Raw genomic sequence first — 21,938 nt, 5'->3', positions numbered from 1 at the left:
GGGCCCCTTCGGGGGGCAGCATGCTCCTGGTGGAGCATACTATACATTAACTCTCCCGGAAAAAGAGATAATTTGGATTTTTGTTTTTTGGGTGGAATTTTTGGAATCCAACTAAGAACAAGTAGACTGTTATTTTCACAAAAAAAAAAGAAAAAAGAAGAAAAGAGTAAATTTTGAGTCCTTAGATCTTGCCCTACAAAAATTGGATGACCCTTGTTTAATCTCAAAATATTGATTTTTTTCAAGCACATGGAACATGTGATTTGTCCTTTTTTTTTTTTTTTCCTATTTTCCTCAGTTGAATGCTTTTTGCTCTTTGTTTACAGCTTATGTTCTCTCTCTGGCCTTTGATTTTTCAGCAACTAAAAATAGTGCATCTGTTTACATATTGCCTTGAGGTCCATTTTTAAGTGTTTAGAAATCTATTTGCCTTTGAGTTTTTCAGCAACTAAAAATCGTGTATCTTGTACACATTGCTTTGAGGGTCCATTTTTAATATTTAGAGATCTATTCAATCCTCTTTTTTTTTTTTTTTTTTTCTTTTTTTTTCTTTTTTATTTAAAAAAATATATTTTTAAGCCATTTTTAAATTATAGTTAGTTAGGATGTAATAATTTGGATTTTTTTAACGGATTAGGGTTTTTCGTCGAAACGAGATTTTAATGGCCATTCTTTTATTGATTTGTCTACTCTTTATAATAGTCCATATATAATTATATATTTTATTTATGATAATTCTATGATTTTTCTTATATGTGATGCAAATTTAATGGTTAACATAAGTTTATACAGAAAAAGAGCATCTCAGTATTCATCTCAGTATTCACAAATCGATGAAAAAATGTTTTTTTTGAAGCTTTAATCTGACCTATTCATTCAATTCTCAATCCAGATTGCCGATTCGAATCGATTATTGAGATGCCCGATCCGGGTCACCGATCCGCTTTTTAAACCGTTGGTTTTATCTATTTATCGGGCTTTTAATACAGAGAAAATAACTTAAATACTTGCATCAGGTATGGTGATCATAAGGTGTCCTTGTATAACATAATTTTTTAACCCTAATTTATCCTCCGTTTTATTCCGACTGTGTTTTTGAGTTTATTACGTAGAAATCCACCATTTTGATTAGGGCTTCATCCGGAGATGGGAGAATCGAAATTGGAGGATATGCCACTTCCTGCTCTTTTTGAGCAGGCTCGGAAAGTACACATCTTAGCAACAGAAGAGACTGCGGATCCTGTGAGTTTGCTGATTTATTTATTATTTTTCATGTGTTTATGTGTTAGTTCTGTTGAATCAATTTATACAATAATCATCTTATTAGTTCGTGAGATCCAATTGTGCCATAATAACAGTTTGCTTTCTTTTTTTGAAACTGATATTGTTGTAATAACAATTTGCTTCAAACTGATTGTTTAGGAAATGTCTGAAATTTGTTTGTGATGTATAAAATTCTGATTGTTTAGGAAATGTCTGAAATTTGTTTGTGATGTATAAAATTTAAACTTTTGGCTAGACAAATTAGGTATGATTTCATTCAAATGTTGGTTATGGATTATATGATTGTGAGAATATAGTTACAGTCTAGTTATTCACTAGAATTTGGTAGCTTGTATTTCTATCGGTATTTTACAAAAAATTAGCTTTGAGGATTCGAATTTGGAGAAATTCTGCATATAGATAGTGTTTTTTTTTTTTGGTGGTTAGTCTTGGAGATCATTGTAAATATTTCTTTTTTTTTATATTTTATTTTGGAGGAAATTATCATAGGGATGTGTCATTTATCTGGAAATAGTCTATGAGAGGGATTCTTTTCTCAATTCTATTGAATCTTGTTCTTTCCAGATTTTTTTTATTTGAATTTTGAGTTTTTATGCAACTTTGTAAGCTTAAGTCATCCATATGATTCTCCTTTTTTTTTTTCTTTTTAATGCACTCTCTGTCAAGAGTTCCCTTAAATTTTTAGATTTTACTTGGTTTATTTGTTCAATTGATAGCCATTTCTTTGTAAGCGTGTACGTTATTCATAGTGGATTACTGATTCTTGAGTAATTTGGTATTTTCTGGTTTTTAGGAGAGTTTGAAGAAGGCATGTGAAGCCTTGGAACATTGTGAGGAAATGATAAGCAAGCTAGGACTTTTCTCATCAAATGAGTCAAAGGAGGACATTAGTACAACTGATCTAAAGTATTTACTGGTACTTTCTCAAATTTTAGGATCGAAAATTCTGGTTGTCCTTTTCCGTATACCTTATTTTTTATTTTTCTTTGTAGTCTCTTCTATTAAGATGTTAATTACTGATTTGGATTGTTCAGTGGTTTTCTAGAGTGTGATGTCAAATCATAGCATCATGTAACATAATATGGTTACAGTTGCTAACTATTCTTCAGATTCTGTCTTTTCATTTTTATATTTTTCCATAAGCATTTGGGAATATATTAATATGGATGAAATCATATTCATAAGCAAGCATGGCCTCACCAGTAAAAAGATTGACATAAAAGGTGAACAAAAAAGTTCATGGATAATTACAGAGCCAACTTAATGACACAATGGTCAATCTTTCCCTCAAATTTAAAGAGAAATAGTTGGTTGTGGGGGTTAGAAAGAATGGTTGGTGTCAAGAAATTGCAGATATATAATGGCAGAAATCACTTATTCATTAATGGACATCGTTTTGGTGAATCAGCCAAAATCCATTTACGTGTGTCTTCTAAAATCCATCTTAGAGATGGATCTGGGATCCAAAATTAGGTTGATAATCTTGACCATAATAATCATGGATCCTAAAAAATAAAAATAAAAATAAATAAATATTAAAATTTAGAAGTGCCATTTTTTTGTTTACACCTTTCATTTTTGTTTTTGATGAAGGCACCATTTATTGCAGTCCATCACAAAGATGGATGTTTGACGCATCATTTGATGCAGTCCAATTAATGCATCCCCTGACTCATAAAATACTATTCCTTCATTAATTTCTCACAAACCGGAGATCATTTTGAGCTGAAATTTGGTGTGCATCAACTAGACTCAAGTTCTTTCCAGTAATCAAATGTTTACTGAAATCTGATGTACCATTGTTATGAACAAATTTATAAAAATTCTCTATTTTTCTGCTGTCTGCAAAAAAGTAATATGGGGAAGAACTTTGATTTTATAGATGGAAACCGGCACTTTTGGGACGGGTTGGGATTCAAGGCAAAGCCTATCTGGATTTAAGGTCAATATTCTCTCTTTATCCAGTGGTTAACTGAGTACGGTAAACAAGAGTTCCTGGAGCAGAACACAAGATACTACTATCCTTCTCTTCAGTCCTTAAGCTCATAAAGTGGGTCCACGACACCACCATATAACTTCTAGGTTGGCCCTTGTCTTTCCATGTTAGTCCTCGGTGTAAGAGATACAAGGTCTGCCTTACTCCTCCTCCAAGAGTAATCGGTCTTTCCTTGCTTCATACAGGTGAGATCTGGCCAATATAACTTGCCTCTTGTCATACTAGTAATCATTGACTTTCTTTCCCAATGGGAAAACTTGTTCCAGACCTTCCACTTCTAGAGATTTTTTTTCTTCTTGATGACTAAAAGTTCAGAGAACTCAATTACTCTTATTGAAATTGAGCGTACTTTTGGTTTTCATCAAGTTGGTTTCACTAGTGGGAGCCCAGAGAGGTGGGATAGCTGGAGCATCAAGTGCTAGAGAGGTGGTATCCCGAGTTCAATAAAACATTCTTAGTCTTTCATAAGCATCTCTCTCTTGGTTGTGGGTCCTAGGGTGGCTGCTGGTTCGAACTCTTTCATGATTGTTTTCATGAACCAATTCAAATGAGAATTGTACCATCACAGGGAAAATGCGTGTGCTTTTTATGGTTCTGAAGTCCAGGTTGCCTTGACTTTTACCAATGTCTTACATGCATTTTGTTTTCAGCTAAGGCTTTCATAGGGCTTAACCAAGGTCACTCTCAGGCTGCACCTAATAGTTAAGGTCAAAAGCCATCCTTCCCTTGGCTATAGGTGGCTGCTTTTCTTTGTTCAAACTAGAAGAGTCATTAAGAACATAGTGTCCAGCCTTCTACTATTGGCTGGAAATGAGTCTTACATAGCTGCCAGGGATGAGCCCTAAAGACAGTATGGTTTATCTTAAATCTTGGGTTCCCTTGCTTCGACCAAGGACTTGCATGCGATTTGTTTCAGTTAAGGCTTCTTGAGGGCTTATGCAAGGTCACTCTTAGGCTGCACCTAGCAGTTAAACTCAAAGACTATCCTCCCCTGGCAGTAGGTGACAACCTTTCCCCTTGGCAGTAGGTGACAGCCTTTCCATGTTCAAAGACATGAGGACATCGTCCTTTCCCTTGCCTGGGCAAGAGTACATTGTGTCTACCCTTCCACTATTGCTTGGAAATGAGTTTATGAAACCACCGCCGATGAGCCCTAAACACAGGTATGTGTAGTTATGAAAGGTCCTGGCCATTCCTTGGAGTATACCAACAATCCCCCTTTTCGACCAAAGGACGTATATAGTGTGCCAGTGAACCACCGATTATGTAAAGACTTGTTATCTCTTTGGACCACTGGGTTCATCAACAGGGTTCCATATGGGAATTACTGCAACTGTCTCCTATGGGTGTATCCTTGAACTGACTACCGCAGTTGGGTTTTTTTCAAGCCTCCAAGACTTGGATTAACTAGTAAAAGTGGGACCCTCTCCAGTCTCCACCTGTTTCCATGTGTCTTGCAAAGCAAATGCAAGGCACTTTTTGGGATCTTGTCATCCCTTTTACCTATGGTTAGACTGTTGAGTAGATTGTCATCCTGATGCATGATCCATACAGCATGAATGATCTGTTTCAGTACTCGTAATGGTTGTTTCACTATATGTTTTAAAACTTTTATAAGTACAATATGACAAAACCAAGGAAGAGAAAAATCAGACCAGGGGTACAATGCCCGTCCTCTCAGTGTGTCTCCAAGTGACCCTTGGAGAACTACCTTGGTGACGATGTCGGTCACCATTAAACCTATGGGAAGATATTTGAAGGCCAATACTCTCTTCCCTCACACACTCTCCAATTGCGTGATAAAATCTATAATGTGCTTTGCCTTCCTGCCTAACCTTTTGTTCTTTGCCAATGCAATTGCTGCCCTCTTATCCCAAGATCATGTCACCCCTGGACTGTTATGACTTGTGAACCTCAAATGGAATCAGATAGTAGTTTTAGCAACCAACTGGTTCTAGTAATTGCATTTGCATATGATCAGCCTCCATGGTGAACTTTGCTATGAGGCCCGGTCTCTTACTACACTAAGAGACAACCCGCTAGCTAAGTTGAACCACCAGCTGGAGGTGGATAAGCTTTTGTCGTTGCCTTCTCCCCAATCTGCATCACTGTAGCCTTTTATGTGCCAATCCATTGACCGCAGTCCATACTGAAGGGTATATCGAAGATGACTCATGATGCAGCAGAGCGCCCTTGTGCTGCTTTCCAGGATACTTGAATACCTGCTAGTCCCACTAACTCCGAAGGCAATGGCAAGTCTGGTACAAGTTATATCAAAGAACCTATGGTACAGACGTATGTAATATGCCTCATCCGGCACTTGTGTTCCTCATACTGTGAGCACATGCTGGCAGAACTTGATGCCTATATCCATTGGGGCACTGCGGGCTTGCAATCATACATTTTATGCTGTTTTAACACTTTCTGAATGTATTGAGACTGCGATAGCCACAATAACTAGTGCTCCAGATCCTGTACTATCTTAGTTCCCAAGATGTAGTCTGCCTTTCGGCCTCTTCCAGGTCTTCAGCATTAAATGTGGAGCTCAACCAGTTTTTGATATAATGATATATATCACATGTATTAAGTAGGATCAAGTTGACTCATACCTGGACTCAGACCCGACCCCAGCAGGGTATGGGTCAAGTGGACCCTAACTCGAGTTGGTTCGACCCACTAGGTCCGCAAGTTGACCCGACCAAATTGACATTCCTAAAGATCACCATTAGAAATGTTATCTTCATCTAACTAACGTAACTGCAAGAATAAATAGGTTACTATTGGCTAGGATAATAAATGTCTTAGTACTTGTTACTGGAGAGAAAGTATCACATAAATTGATACCATGCTTCAAGAGAAGCCTTTTGCAACACGCCTGGCCTCCTACTAATCTAGTTCAGCTTCTTTTTCAAAGTCCACATGCTTTGCAATGGTTTCACTCCTATCGATGCATCCACCAATTCCCTAGTTCCATTGTTATGATGGATTCCATCTCCCATTGTAACGCTCCATCCCACCTGTCGCTATCAAGGGACTCCATGGTGGACACCCAGACTTCACAATCTCCAGCGGCTTCGGTGGACTCAGAGTATGTAGACGGGATCGATCGAGGTCATGGCAACATCAAGGAGGTCCTTAAGGTCATGCGCTTCCCCTATGATGGCCCTGAAGGCCCTTTCCACCTTTTCTTCTTGGCGAACACAAAGGGCAGGCTGAAGAACCTTTTTTCCAGCATCAACTATGACAAGCAGCCTCCAGCTGCTGCTCCTTTGAGGCTCAGCTCACTGCCTACCACTTCGGACCTTCCCCTGAGAAGGTCTCAAAGATTGATTGGCCTTCACCCCTCCCCTCGTTCTTAATGAAGCTGATTTCATGGAGCGCTCGAGGTCTAGGTCAGACCTCTAAACACCAGGCGGCGCTAGACATGAGCTGCAAATACCGCTCCAACTGTGATGGGAATCACATAAACTAAGCAGCCTCACCCACGCTGGCTCTCATCAAACAGGTATGGGGATGCAGGCCGTGCCAATGGGAGTCCTTGCTGGCCGAAGGGGCGTCAGGGGGCATCTGGGTTATTTGGAACCCTTCCGATTTGTCTCGAAACTCCTCCCATGTTGGGAAGTTTTCTGTCACCATTCTCTTCAATAGAATTTCGGATGGCCTACCTTGGAAATTCTCGGCCATTATTTGGAACCCTTCCGATTTCCAAACTCGATAGATTTCATTTCTACTGCTTGGGATGAGGTCTTCCCTGGATCCCATGCCCTGGCTTTATCCAAACCCACCTCTAATGACTGTCCCATTTTGTTGGACACTATTAAAATCTTGAGAGGTCCTAAAACCTTCCGGTTTGAGTTATCCTGGCTCAAAGAGTCCTCTATTCTCTCCCTTATCCCTGAATGGTGGGAATCTTCTCCCTCCAAGTCTCAGGTTGGGCGGGTTTTATCTTGCAAACTAAACTTCAGCTACTCAAAGCCTCACTCAAGGAATGGAGCAAATCGATCTCTCACTCTTCAAAAACTCTCAACTCTCTGCTATTCAGTCCTTTGATCTCCTAGAAGCGACCTGCACTCCTTCTTCCTCTGAATTGAACCTTAGACACCAACTTAAACAAGATTACTTCTCCACCCTTAAGAAGGAAGAGATCGTTTGGTTTTAGAGATCTTGGGTGAAGTGACTGCATTTCGAGGATCACAACACGGGCTTCTTTCATAGGATAGCCAATTGCCGGCAGAGGGATAACTCAATTTCTATCGTTAAGGTAGGAAATCGAGTTCTTGACCAACCAGCCGAGATTGAAGAAGCCATTATTTCCTTCTTCAAAATTACTCGGCCTCACAGGGGCCCCAAACCCAAGATGTCCGACCTATAGTTCTTCTCCCTTCCAACATATCGAGTTCAATGGCTCGAACGACCATTTTCTAAACCCGAGATTATCGCAGCCTTGGCGGATCTTGGAAGAGATAAATCACCGGGGCCTAATGGATTCCCCCTAGCACTGTTTAAGGAATTTTGGGGAACCTTTAGATCTGATTTCTTACTCTTCTTCGAAGAATTCTTCCGCCGTGGTGTAATTCATAAAGCAATGAATGCCACTTTTCTGGCCCTCATACCCAAAATTGAAGGTGCAAAAGAACTCAAGGACTTCAGACCGATTAGCCTAGTGAATTCCTCTTACAAAATCCCCTCCAAAGTGCTTGTCCTCCCTTAGTAATCTCACCGTCCCAGAGTGCCTTAAAGAAAGGCAAATTTTGGATAGAGTCTTGGTAGCGCATGAATGCCTTCACACTAGACACTTGGCAAAGGACCCGGGCCTTATCTTTAAGATTGACTAGGAGAAGGCCTACGATCATGTGGATTGGGCCATTCTGGAAGAAACTATGGCCCGGATGGGCTTCAGGGAGCACTGGAGAAAGTGGATGCGTGGCTGCTACTCCAATCCCTTCTCGGTGTTAATCAATGGTACGCCCAAAGGTTAATTCCCAATGGAAACATCAGAGTCTGGAACCTTTAGATGACCTCTAAACGACTCCGAAACATTAGAATTTCTCTCTTTGTCATCCTTCTTGAGCTTAGCCTTCTTGGCTCGTATAGGGTTTGACTACATCTTTGGACCCCTTCCCCCTCAGGGTCATTTTCAGTACCTCTTTTTACAAGAAACTCCTCCAACCTCCCACTTTCCCTCTTTCTCCGAGATCTGTTGTGGCCCAAGTTTGGTAATCCTTTGCACCTCCAAAGGTGCAGGCCTTCAACTGGATAGCTTGCTCTAAAAAGACACTAACGGTGAACTAATTACAACGGAGGAGAGTCCCCATTCCTAACCAATGTGTGATGTGCACACCTATTCATTCATTGCAAGTTTGCTTTTGAACTTTGGAGTCTCTTGCTCCATCTCTTCGGCTTCTTGTGGGTTACTCCTTCTTTCCGGTCCTCTTCAACACGTCAAGGGAATCCCCCGTGGCCTTCCGCTGGGAGACTACTCTGGAAAACCACCATTGCTGGCACCATTTGGGCAATTTGGATGGAGAGGAACTCGAGGATTTTTAGAGGAACCAAGAGTGATGATGCTGGTTTATTTCACAAAATTACCTATGGTCTAGCCTTTTGGGCTTCGAATCACAAGGCCTTCAAAGGACTTCCTGCCTCCCCTTTTCGTAAACCAGTGGAAGGAAATCTTACTAACTCAGTCACCCAGGGCACATAGACCGAGCAATTGGTCCCCTCCCCCGGAGGGCCACACCAAGCTAAATTTCGATGTGTGCTCTTTAGGCAACCCAAGTCCGGCAGGAGTAGGTGGGGTCTTCCGAGACGTCCTCGACACTGATTTAGCCTGCTACTCCGAAAACATTGGCCACGCAGGTTCCCAGTTGGCAGAGTCCTTGGCACTGCTAACTGGTTTTAAGCTTTTCGAGCCCTCCTGGCCTCCACCTCTCTTAGTGGAAGAAGACGCTAAAATGTTATATCTTGGGCAGCAGGCTCTGGAGCCCCTCCCTGGTACTTGGCTTCGATCTTTGATGAGATTTCTCACGTTTGCAGGGATATATCCATCTCATGGAAGCATATTTGGTGGGAATCCAACGACATGGCGGATCACGAAAGATGGAACGGCAGCTGATTCCTCGAACCTTTGAGTTGCTGGTTTTTGGTTTTAGTTTATCCTCTTTTTTTTTGTAAGGGCCAATTGTTGTGGCCAGTTCTTGGTTTTATCTTGCTTTCCAGGGTTGGCTTCTTTTTTCTATGACGCTAGACCTTTTTTTGTACAGGAGTACCCTTATAGGGAACTCTAATTCTTTTTTGGGGCACGTGGCCTAACCTGCGTGCCACCTCTGCCAACTCAATGTGCTTTTCTTACTCTCTTAATACTACTGTTAACATCATAAAAAAAATATACGTCAATGGATCACTTTCAAAGTCAATGTGGGCGGCCAAGAAATCTGGTGGTTTTCGAAGTCTAGAACTTCTCCATAGGATTGGGGGCTTTTTCAGTGGTCGAGGGTAAGGAGGAGGAAGGGATCTTAGTCTTATCAATAACCTTAAGGTCTTGGGTTTTTACTCTCTTGGAATGGCCAACATATACATCTTCGATGAAGCAAGTATCCCGACTAATGGTAATCTTACTTGTTTCTAGATTAAGGAATCTATAACCCTTGGTTGCATTCTCATACCCAATAAGAATAAAATGAGGGGTTTTTGGGTCTAACTGGGATCTTAAGTTTGGTGGAATTAGAACATGTGCGACACTACTCCAAACATTGAAGTAACTGAAAGTAGGAATCCCATCTGTCCATCTCTTATGGGGAGAGATATGGTTTGAGACATTGGCAACCAGCAGAGCTTCATCCCAAAGGCTGTAACCAAGAACTGGAAAATATAATCATGCATCAGACAGTTTCTACAAGGGTTCAGTTCTTTCGTTCAGCAAAACCATTTAGTTGGGATATGTAAGGAGATGAGGTTTGGTGAATGAGGGTATGTGCCCTCCAAGACGTTTCAAACTCATATTCCTCACCTTTCACTCCTTAAAACACTAAATTTCCTACCCAGCTGATTTTCAAGCTCTGATATATATTCATCAAATTGTGAAAAGGCTTTCGGCTTTAACTTTTGATAGATACGCATTACAGTATCTTGAATAATCATCCATAAGGTGAAATATTTCACTACTGCACTTAGAAGCTTTCTACATATGAGTATGTACCACTTTTAATAACTCTGATAGAGTATGCCTTTTTTAAATGGAGTTTCTGAAAGTTTTCCAGCAACGCGAGTTTCATGAGATGATGTGCTATCTAACTCTCAGGCTTCAACCAAATCTCTTATCTTCGCCAAAATTAAAGCTAAGCTGATTTTACGTGCTTCTAACCACAAATACTTTAAAGGTGTTGCAACTTCAGCTTTCTACCAGAACTGGAATGCTAAGTAAAGTCCCTAGAGCCTCAAACGGGTGCCCGCCCGACCCGAGACATTTCAAGCTTAACTTCGATGGGTTTTCTTTAGGGAACCCAGGTCCCTCAGGACTAGGTGTGATCCATAGGAATCACCTGGGTGACTCGATAGCAGCCATCTCCAAGTTCATCGGTCACAAGGAATCCATGGAGGCAGAAGCTTTAGCACTCCTAGAGGGCATTAGGCTCTTTCCACTTCATTGGATTGAGATCATAACTGTAGAGGGAGATTCCAAGAACGTGATCACCTGGGCCCAAAACTACTCTTCCATTCCCTGGACCCTGTTTCACATAGTTGACGAGATCTTCCACCTTTGCAGGGGATTCACATCTTCTGGAAGCACACGTGGAGGGAATCAAACCAAGACGCGGACGATCTGGCCAAAGCAGCTGCTCTCAGTGGAGGACTACTTTGAATTTTGGGATGGGTTTCTTTTCGCTGGTTGCTTTTTTTTCACTGTAACCCTAAAAAAGAAGACCTTTTTATTCTGTCTCCTCTCCTCTCCTTTTCTCTTTCTTCCCCCTGTACTTCTGCTAGCCTCCTGTGGCTAGCTTCTCCTACCCTCTTTTGCACCCCCTTACTATATATATAAAAGTTAACATTCTCAAACAAGAAAATAACAACGATAAGCACAAGTCACAAGACAGGTTTTCGAACAGCAGAAATTCTGTGAAGTCACCAGTTTCGACTTCACATAATCACAGTATGCACCAAACAAGGTCCAGTTAGTCGGCTTGGGCTCTGGACTGGGGCCTGGGGTGTCCTAGAGGATTCGCCCAAGTAGTGTTGACTCGCCTGTGGTGTATGAGCCCATAAAAGGGCTGAAAAAAAAAAAGATAAGATAAAAAATTGTTTTGAAAAAAGTAAAAAGCAAAATAAACTGCAAACAGCATTAAAAGTCCAAAAAAAGGAAAAATATGTAAAAGATGGAACTTAAAAAAGTTAATTTATAGCTGGCTATTCAGAAAAATTAAAAAAGGGAAAATTAGAAAAATAAGGCATATGATCAGGGAAACTCACAAATTGTTATGAAAAGCATCAAAGTTATATATAAAATATTTATACATTGATTTAGTAATCATATAAGTTTTATGATTTTTAATCATTTTTATACAACCAAGTTTGTACCCTAGAAACTCGGTTTGGCAAGGTGCCAAGTCCAAAGTAACTCGGCCGAGTTTTGAAACCTTAGTGCCAAATGAAGTTCCCAAACATTTTTCATCTTCATAAATGTTGGATGGTAGATGTGATCCTCCAAGAGAAGATTCAACCATTGGCTCACAAGAAGCAATGCATGAAACTAATGGATCTAAAGCTCTTGATTTTAAGTTGGGTTAAACTGCAATATAAGTGTTGTGAATTTTTTTGAAAATTTTTCTGAATCATACAACCCTTAGGCTGAGTATCAGCTCCAATCACTTGTTTGAGGTTGGAGATGCAAACACGTGGATGTGCCTTTTATATATGTGTTCTCAGAAATATGCAAGACCATCCCATCTCTTGAAAGGGTTTTAATTCCCCCCTCCTTAAACAATAAAACTTTAAGAGGACCTTGCTTTGATACCTTGTAGAGTGTAATAGAATTGATTGTTTAAAGCACAGCAATGTCCTGTATTTTTCACGTCATTGAAAATGGAAACCCAAATGGTTTTTATTTACATAGTAATATAAGGTACCAGGGATTTAAAAGGCTTCTACTTATTATATATGATGACGTTTAGGTCCAGTTAATGCTAAATGAGAGGCTGGGAAAGGCAAGCATTGCACCCACTATGAATGCTCTCAAAATGCTCAAACTGTAAAAAAGAAGAAAACTTAACCTTTACGCAGGTACAATAATGAGAATTAGCTTCTGGCCCTCATAGCATGCATTATTGTGCAAACACAAACAGTTGAAACCTGGATTATTTCAGTGTTCCACTGCAAAATATAGCCCAGAAATTATGATGTGAGTCTGAAGTTTCATGCCTGTAATCGACGTGCATAGATTTCCTAACCTTCAACCCTGGTCACTTAAAAAGGGGTTCTGGCAGCATATTGGTTGTCGTAGTCTTAGTCCTTTTGTGGGTGTTGCAGTGCTACTCATGATGGTCTATGAAGTTCTATGTTTTTGCTTCAACATGTTCGCTACAGAATCCTAAACTTAAACAGTTCTAAGTTTTTATTGAACTTCTAGAATGTAAAGCATTAATTCAGATCTGATCTGTAGCTTTTATGCTTTTCTTTTGTTGAATTTCTGTTTATGGTAGTTTTACTTTTTATGGATGACAATGCATCTTTGTCATTAGGTTCCTTTCTATCTGGGAGAATTGACAGAAAACATTGCACAGACTGATAGGATTCAGGCTCTTAAGATTTCTCAACAGAGACTGAAGGTAAATTTTCTGTTGATAAGTATTATCAGGTTTAATTGCTATTCGGTTTAATATCAGGTGCCTACATATTGTGGGCTTCATTATTCTATCTTTCACATTTGGCATCTCTGATTATTTGTTTCGTAGTCATCTTTTCTTGTGGTTTGAATTGCAGGAGTTCATTTCAGTTTGTGAAAGGCTAGAACTTGTGCCGGAAGAGGAACTGACTTCTGTTCAGGAGGGACCGGATACACTTGTTGCGCGAAGGGAGAAAAAGGCATGAATTATCCATTTCTTAAGTTTGTCGATTACATTTGAACTGCTTCCTAATTCTCTCGTGTTCTTTATTTGTATATTTTCTTGCATATACACTTTTATGCTGGATTCCTCACCAATTAAAGATACTGCTGTCATCCTCTAATAAATGAATTTTTAATCTGGAATACTCAATCATATCCCATGTAAAGGTTGGGAGATCAAGTTTAATGTGCATGTTATTTTTTTGACATTCTTGTGGAATTTTCTTTTAGGCACACCTGTAAAATTTGTTTGTTATTCCTCTTCCATGGTTCAACTGGGTTTCAAACTTCTTTTAATTTCAGGTTGCACGCTATAGACGTCAAAAGGCTGCTGAAGCAAAGCTTCAAGATATGAAGGAGCGGAAAGAACGTCGAGGGCGATCTTCTCGAGCAGCTGCTTTGACTACTCCTATTGAGACTGGTGAGGAAGATGTCCTGGATGATGATGGTGAGGAAGAAAGGGAGGTTAGTATATAAACTGTTACTGAAGAAATGGTTGTTCATGGACTTGTAAGTCAAGTAATGTGTATTTAAGTATCATACTATAGTTATGATCTTTAATGTAATGTGTATTTAAGTATCAACTATAGTTATGATCTTTAATGTTGATAACATCTTGCACAAGATTTTTTCCCACAATTTATTTAGATGAAGTCCTACGCTTTTGGTGGAAGGAGATTCAAGAAATGTCATATCATGAGCCTCCAACCCCCCTCCTGCCCGTGGAAACTAGAACGCATCTTCGATGAGATGGGCTAAATTTCCAGAAACCTCATCATTTCCTGGAACCATAGTTTTAGGGAATTGAATTTCTCTGCTGATGCACTGGCTAAAGAAGGGGTTCAGTCCACCTTAACCTAGATGCCATCGGTCTAGCTTCTTTGTTTTTTGTTTTTTGCTCTTTTGGAAATTTTTTGTAAAGTTCGATATACTTAATACAAGTTAACATTCTCAAAAAATTTATTTAGATGAAGTGGAAACTGACACATTTCTCCATGTAATATAATACTTTTGCAGAAGTTTCAGACCTATGAAAGACAAATATTACTAAAGCAAATTGTGCCTGTATGGAGCTAACTCGTGGTTAGTGGCTTCCATCTGTTTGGGTTAATTAGGACAAGGGATGGCATTTGGGACATCATGCCACCTTAGTATTTTGTACCAATCTTTAACTATATTTAGTTATTAATTAAAAAAATATTTCATACTGGTCATTCCTTTGTCAGTGATGCTAATGGTAAACCACAACTTTGCATACGCATGCTCAACAACAGGATGTCCTGTGTCTGCACAGTAGTAGGTGAGAGGAGATGATAAATAAAACAGGTGGCATGTGGATTTGCCGGGCTCTAATGTCAACCTAAACTTGTTCTATAATACATGGCATTCTAACGTGGATTGCTTAGATCAAGCAATAGAGTAATGAAAGGCAGCATGTGCCGACATGGGTATCTTAATTACATGATGGCCCTTGCGGGGCCTGTCATATTTTAGCTATGCAATTGCACATTGTGACATGCTGGAAAAGAATGGCTCCAGGGGTGGGCTTTGACGTTAATTGCAATTGGCCATGGGTTGTCTAGTATTTGTGTAACTCACAAATGTTACAGATGGGTGTCCATTTATGAACTGTCTCATGAATAGATTTGATGTTTATGTCTAGACAGTTTGTGGGTGTGTATACTTATGCCTCTTTATAGTATCCTAACTAGGAATCAGGTTGCTTTTTAGTATCAGAGTGTGAGCTGTCTGTTGATGTGCTTAACAAATGCTTTGGGTAGTGTACAGCTGTATTATATAGGACTATGTTGTTGCTCGTAGCACTTGTGTTCTTTGTTTGTGCTTATTTCATGTCCATGCATTTTTTTATGGTTGGATTGAAATAGCTGGTGCACATGCTAGAAGAGATGCACAGTTCGGTTGGGTGGATTGAGGTACTTATGCTTGTGCCCATCACAAGCTTAGCATAGAAACCCTTGTTCTACAATAATGACAAGCTTATCTAGCCTGCAGCAGAACTCTTCTTCTTCAGCCTAATTGCCAAATGGATGCACCATATACTGAGAATCTATCAAGAAAGACATGACCATGGGCATAATCTCTCACTATCATCCTATGAATATTAAGCAGCATCACAATGCTAAGGCTTGCTCCATCCACCAACTTGCATCACCTTTAGTCCACTCCCCTCATCTCTTTACATGCCAGGCATGCTAGCTGGTTATGCCATGCCTGTGGCCTTCTAACAGTCATATGCCTGTTAACATGTGGTCGTGGATTCATTACCGTAGGTTTGTATACCTTTGGCTTGCTGGAGTTTGTCACCATGGAGCTCCAGTGTCCTTGTTGCACTCCAAATTTAACATGCTTGAGCAAATACATATGCTTTTACCTGAAGATTTCTACCATCAACCTCTTACTGAAGGTCTTCACGCCTTTTCATGGCCAGGTCATTTGCTGCTTGTGTGTCGTCATGTTTCATTTTGCTTTTGATGCAGAGCCTCCTTAGGGATTTACATGTTTTCCCCTCGTGGTTGAATAAATTTAGTACCATCATGATACACCTTGCAAACCAAAAGAGATCTTGTACTTCACTGAACAACCCAAAACCCATAAATGCATAGAAATCAGCTAAAAGATTGAACTGATTATTATGCTGCTTTATCTGCTTCCATTAAGTTTCACATGAGTTCTTTCACTGATAATTTCGTTGTTACCATCACTCTTCTTGCCAACACATGGGAAGATGACATATGGAGTCCTTACCACTGCATCTGCTGCATCATATGGGGTGTCTACTTCTTGAGAGGCAATGTCCGAAGGCCAGCATCATGTGCCTCGCCATGTAAGGGGTGCTTAATGCTTGAAGTAGTTCACTGCCTGTTTTCTCAACTACTTGGGTTCTGTTTTTTTCTTGTTTTCTTTTTTTCTTTTTGTGTGTATGTGTGTGTGTGAGGGTTGTTCAATGCTTGAACTAGTTCACTCCCTGTTCTCTCAACTATTTGTGGTTTAGTTTCTTTTTCCTCCCCTCACCTTCTCGGTTTTTTTATTGTGAAAGTAGGCTTAATGTGGGACTCCCTTGGGGTAGTTCCGCTTTTTGGGAGATAGGCTTTGCATGGAATGCAAGAGAACTGAAATATAGGGCATTGAGAGAGCTACAGGACATGGTTCAGCAAATAAAATTCTATCCAACCGTTGCAGAGCAGACATATGTGCTATGTCTTCTTCGGCTGTGGCCCTCATTATATTATACATCTGATTCTGAACACTTATTACCTTCTTAGTGCAAAAACATGCATTAGTGGCTCTTTTAGTTTCATTTGTACTTCTCACATCATGGTATCATGAACTTTAATACTTTTACCTTTTGTTCCCATCACTTATGCTTTTATTGAGGGTATGGCCCTTGATAGAGCAGAATGGCAGAGCATTATTCATGTAGCTGGCCTCAAATAGTTGGGATAAGGCTCTGATGAGGATGATGACGACTTATTGTTCCTATCACTGGCTGTTCTATTTATTTTTGTGTTCATCCTTTCTAAGATAGAAGTGTGAGTCATCTCTATTAGCGTATCTTTTATTTTTCGTTGTTTATTGGTTAGTTTTAGATAGCCGTTGTCATAAAATGCCCTGTTCATGATGCTTCTGCACGTTATACTTAAACTATAATCCCATTTTCTGACTGTCTTCTTCAAAGCTGTCAAAGACATCAAATAATTGCAATGCCAAAGTTTGAGAAATTAGAAGAATCTGTCGGTCACTTATCACTTGGATTTGTTGAGAAAATACATTTCACTAGCTTCTTTCACAGTTCTAATGAATTTGACATATCCCTCCAACTTAAAATGTCCCAATATCATAGCTTCATCTTGTTGATTCATATTCACACTTTATCGGTTGTTAGGCTATTCACAATTTGTTCTGATTAAGGACTGCCGAAGTTCAAATTACGACAATTAACGTTTTCACTATCCAAACTGCAATTGGTCCACATTTAAAGAGTATTTTATGCTCTTCAAGTCTGAGTAATTAGATATTTATTGTATTGCTCTGACTCTAGTGAAAGAAAAGTCAACATCGCATTCCATTTACAGGGTAGGTGATGACCAAGATTAGCTTCCAGGAACTCTCCCAAGCTGCATAAGTTTTTTAATTCTTTTCTCTGAAGATGCTAAGTTTTGTACTGTTTGTAATCCATGTAATCTATGATGGAGATTATTCAGAAAAAATTCATGTTTGTCTGATTTTGAGATTGATGATGATGACATTTTCAACTGTCTTCTTTTGAGGTCAGGGAAAAGTATATGCTATTGATGTTTTGGATATCAGATTTAGCATATGTTTAGCATCCAAATGTGGAGTGTTTGAAAAATATACAACATTTATTTTATGCTTTTGCATTTGTTGCAACTTGAAACATTTGATGTGAACTAACTCAATATATGCTCTTGGGGAGCTTATAGAAGGGTTTTTCAGAATGGATTGTGTTGACTTATTGCTATCAGACTTATGAAATTTCCCTTACTACAATAAATTGCTTTGTTGGTGCAGGCATGGCTTACTACAATCTCTTTGGCGCTCTGTAAGGTTGGTCATATCTTTCCTTCACACAAATGCACGCGTATGTGCACACATGCCTAATAGAATCTGAATGCTTAATACATTTCTTCATTTCATAGTGACTAATCAAGTGCCTTTTCTCATTCTTATGGTTAGGCCTTTGATTTACTTGACATGTTTAAGATGGAGGAACAAATGCTTTCTGTTATGAGGGAAAAGCAGTTACAGGTACTAGTATTTGGAAAACGAAGAATATGAATTTAATGATTCTGCTGGTAGCATTGTGGTCTGCCTATCTTTATTTTTTGTGAAGATCTAGAAGTATTGCTTTACAACCACATAGGCTGCTAAATTCATAGAACTTGACTTTCCAAATTAAGAAGATTGCCTTTTCTGCCACTTTTAGCACTTAAAGTGTATTATCTCTAATATTAACTGATTCTTAGGGCATGTTTGGATGTACCTGTTATCACTGATAATTCACTATTTCAACAAAATTATTACTGATAATGAATTTTTTGTTGTTTGGCAATGTCCATATAAGTTATAGGAAAACTGTTTCATGCGGGCCGGACCGCATAACTACATATGCGGTCAAAAAAGTGTAAAGCATCCATCTTTAAGATTGATGCAAGTAGGTGTTCCATCGAAAAAATTAGAAACTAACAGTCCCAATGTTTTCTTACTAGAATCATTATTATTAGTTTTTTAAAAGGGAAATATCCTATCCCCTATTTTTAACTTCTATATCTCATTAGACCCAAGAATTGAAAATATTACTTGTATGCAAAAAGACTCCATCTTTTCTATCTTCCAACTCCCTAAACCCTTTTGACCATGTATTATTGACCTCAACAACTTATAAAATGACTCTATCTCTCTCACTCTCTCTAAAACTCCATCTCTCTCTCACATCATCGTCTCTCTCTTTCAAAACTCCATTTCTCTCTAAAACCCAAACTCCATCTCTCTCTCTCACATCATCTTCTCTCTCTCTCAAAACTCCATCTCTCCCCCCTAAAACTCAAACTCCATATCTCCCTCTCTAAAACTCCATCTCTCTTCAACCCACACTCCATCTCTCTCTCTCTCTAAAACTCCATCTCTCTCACACACATAAAAAGGTGTGCTTGTGTTCGAGCTCAAGCTAAACCCCTTGGCTGGTAAACCCACCGAGAAGCGAAGAGAGAGAGCTGAAGTTTGAATAGGGTTTCATTTTAGTGTTTGTTTGGGTCAAAAATTTATGGTAAAAAATATTACTTGTGCTTACAAGTAATATTTTCAATTCTTGGGTCTCATGAGATATGGAAGTTAAAACTAGGGGATAAGGAGATATTTTTCCCTTTTTAAATTTATTTATTTTTTCATATTCATGATCTTTGTATTAGAGATTACATGTCCTTAAAAATTAAGTCCAAAATCCATCTCAAAAATACATTTATTAAGAGATCCGCATTTCTACATATGCGGGCTTGGCCTCATAGAAACCGGGTCCTAAGTTATATGAGATAAACTTATAGGCAATTGTACATACAAGTTTTATCTTTTTTTAAAGGGTGAACAATCAAATTAGAGCCTACCTTCAAATAGTGTCGAGAAATGTGGTTCAACACTGAAAATCTTTGTGATAGCCTTAAAATATATTTTCATCTTTATTTATAAATTTTAAAGCTTCAAAAATAGTGTAGATCGACAGATCTATGAAAACTTCAAAATCTTGAAATAAACGGTCCAAAAATGCATTACAGAATACACTATTTCCAAAACTTGAAATCTGTTTTTTTCTCATGTCCATACATCTTGATGTCGAGATGATTAATTTGAAGATATTTGGGCATCAAAACAATCTCTCCTAGTGAAAATTTTGAGGTAGGCTCTAATTTGATTGTTTAGAGCCTCGGCTCTATCTAAACTTTTCCCTTTTTAAAAGCTGTTTTTACTGTTTTAAAGTAATTTACTAAAAATCACATGTTTTAGTCAGAAATAGCTAAAATTCGCTGAATATCACAAAAAAAAGAAAAAAAAAAAAAAATGTAACTAAATAATGTTCTATATGAACCAAACAACCAACAAAATAGATATTATCCTGAGTATATTAATTTCAGATGAGATTAATTTATTCCAAATAAAATTAATAGACATGCAAATAGGCCCTTAAAATATTAGTGTGGGTTTAGCATTCTCTGATATCATTTTAATATTTCCACACATTCCCTTCAAATGCCAAGGACAATTTAGTGGTACTTGTTCAGACCATTAACCTCTAGGGAACTTTCATTAAATAAAGAACACATGTTAAAAAATATTAGGGCTACAAATTCCATTGAAATTGTCATATATTGGTGTTATTCATGCAAACTATAGATATTTGTTTTCGTTATTGTTTTAGTTTAGCATGTAAAGAAACTTTTGAAAATTGCATCACAGGCTGGAAATGACGAAATAAATCAGGACATCCTAGATGAGCGTGCAAAAAGAGCGGAAATGTGGCATAGAAAGGCTGCTAGCCAAGCACGGTTCACAAAACCGGCACCACCCATCACATGTGCCACTTTTGCGCAAGATGTCTTGGAAGGCAGAGCAAAGGCTTCTCAAGCCCATGAACACAAGCACGAACCTCTGACATTTGGACCTGCCAGCCTCATAAGTGGAAACCTGACTACTGAAAGGGAGAGGATGGCTGCCCAGGTCTTTCAGCCTGGTTACAGGTTTGTAATCCTAATTGATCTCGTGAGTACTTCAAAAAAAAAAGCAAAATTTGTCAAAAATAAACCTTAGATACTAAATATTTAATATTTTACCCTTAGGCTTTGATCTAATTTCAAAATACCAATAAAAATATGCCTGATTTTGAGTTGGAAGAGTACAAAAAGGGTAAAATGTTAATTTGTTGAAAGTGAGGTGAAAGAAATACTCACAAAAATCCTACTTGGGTATCTCATAATTTTCATAGTCCTAAATCATGGTGTCCAAGTTAGTACTTTTGTTTACTTGTGTATCTCATAATTTTCGAAGCATTTTGAGGGTGTTTCTGAAACTACCATGGGTGTCCCATTCTTCGCTTAAACAACCATTTTCCCTTTCTTTCCATGTTGCAGTATCTTCATTTTTGGTTATTCGTTTGGAAAATTTTTAGATCTCAATAAATTGACTCTTAAGTTCATCAGAACATTACTTCCAGGTGTGAGAACTTCTTTTTTAATAAGTTTTCCACATTTCTTTTCATTTTAAAGTTATTGTTCGTATATGGGATTTTCAATCCACTTACTCTTCTTCCATGATTTGTACTCTTTTTTGGTCGGTTTTATTTTCTTTTTCTTTTTTTTTGGGTCGGATTTCTGTTATGTTCTAATTTCCCCTTTACCATTTGTCTTCTTTTACATTTTGTTTTCGGAGTACTCTATGCCTTGCTTATTGTTGCTTTCTTGAGCTCTTTTATCTTGAATTCACAAGATTTGGGTAAAAGAACATGGATAATTGAATGAATACTCTCTTGTTGGTCAATCAGATTACCCACAATGAGCATTGAAGAAGCAGGGTTGAGAGAGATGGAAATGATGAACAAATGGCAAGAGAGAAATGCCAAACTCATGGAGGAGGCCAACTCGTCATGGTACAGTGACGGCCATAATAATAAGCCACGCAATGATGATGATGATGATGACGATGATGATGCGGCAGTGCAGAAGGCAAGGGCATGGGACGACTGGAAAGATGATAACCCTCGAGGAGCTGGCAACAAGAAGCTCACCCCATGTGGTTAAATGCCATGCCGATCCCAAACGATTCTTGCAATTCTGAGATAGATGATAAAAGGATTAGGATGGCTTGTATTTGTTTCATACGGTGGAAGAGATGTTGCTTTTGTTAACTTTTTGTTTTTGTTGTTTTGAGGATCAATTATTTTTGTAAAATTTTATCATGGTATATAATTTTGATGTAAAATGTTCTTAGGATTATCTCAAAATCTATTTTTATATCTAATTATAAAATTTAAAT

General features: G+C 38.6%; 1 protein-coding gene across 2 annotated transcripts; it reads left to right on the top strand.

Moving 5' to 3' along the window:
- The first annotated feature begins 1,029 nt into the window (after positions 1-1,029).
- On the top strand, positions 1,030-21,898 carry TAP46 (2A phosphatase associated protein of 46 kD). Of its 2 annotated transcripts, XM_088857658.1 has the most exons (10): positions 1,030-1,242; positions 2,078-2,200; positions 3,167-3,226; positions 13,015-13,101; positions 13,256-13,357; positions 13,683-13,844; positions 17,931-17,966; positions 18,096-18,167; positions 20,367-20,647; positions 21,448-21,898. In XM_088857658.1, the coding sequence occupies exons 1-10, from the start codon at positions 1,147-1,149 to the stop codon at positions 21,701-21,703; spliced, it is 1,275 nt and encodes a 424-aa protein (XP_088713784.1). In that variant the 5' UTR covers positions 1,030-1,146; the 3' UTR covers positions 21,704-21,898. The 2 variants fall into 2 exon arrangements, with proteins under 2 accessions (XP_088713784.1, XP_006853408.1); XM_006853346.4 differs by lacking the exon at positions 3,167-3,226.
- Positions 21,899-21,938: the final 40 nt, after the last annotated feature.

Source organism: Amborella trichopoda, chromosome 2, assembly GCF_054954075.1.
Source record: "Amborella trichopoda isolate Santa Cruz 75 chromosome 2, AtrichopodaSantaCruz75HAP2 v2.0, whole genome shotgun sequence".
NCBI classification, from domain to species: Eukaryota; Viridiplantae; Streptophyta; class Magnoliopsida; order Amborellales; family Amborellaceae; genus Amborella; species Amborella trichopoda.
This window is presented reverse-complemented; position numbering and strand designations above follow the sequence as displayed.

Bases quoted from the DNA above. Each gene is read 5' to 3' on its own strand.
- TAP46 (XM_088857658.1), top strand. From the start codon at position 1,147: ATGGGAGAATCGAAATTGGAGGATATGCCACTTCCTGCTCTTTTTGAG. The intron at 3,227-13,014 runs GTCAATATTCTC...CTTTGTCATTAG, and splicing joins AAAGCCTATCTGGATTTAAG to GTTCCTTTCTATCTGGGAGA. The intron at 13,845-17,930 runs GTTAGTATATAA...TTGTTGGTGCAG, and splicing joins ATGGTGAGGAAGAAAGGGAG to GCATGGCTTACTACAATCTC.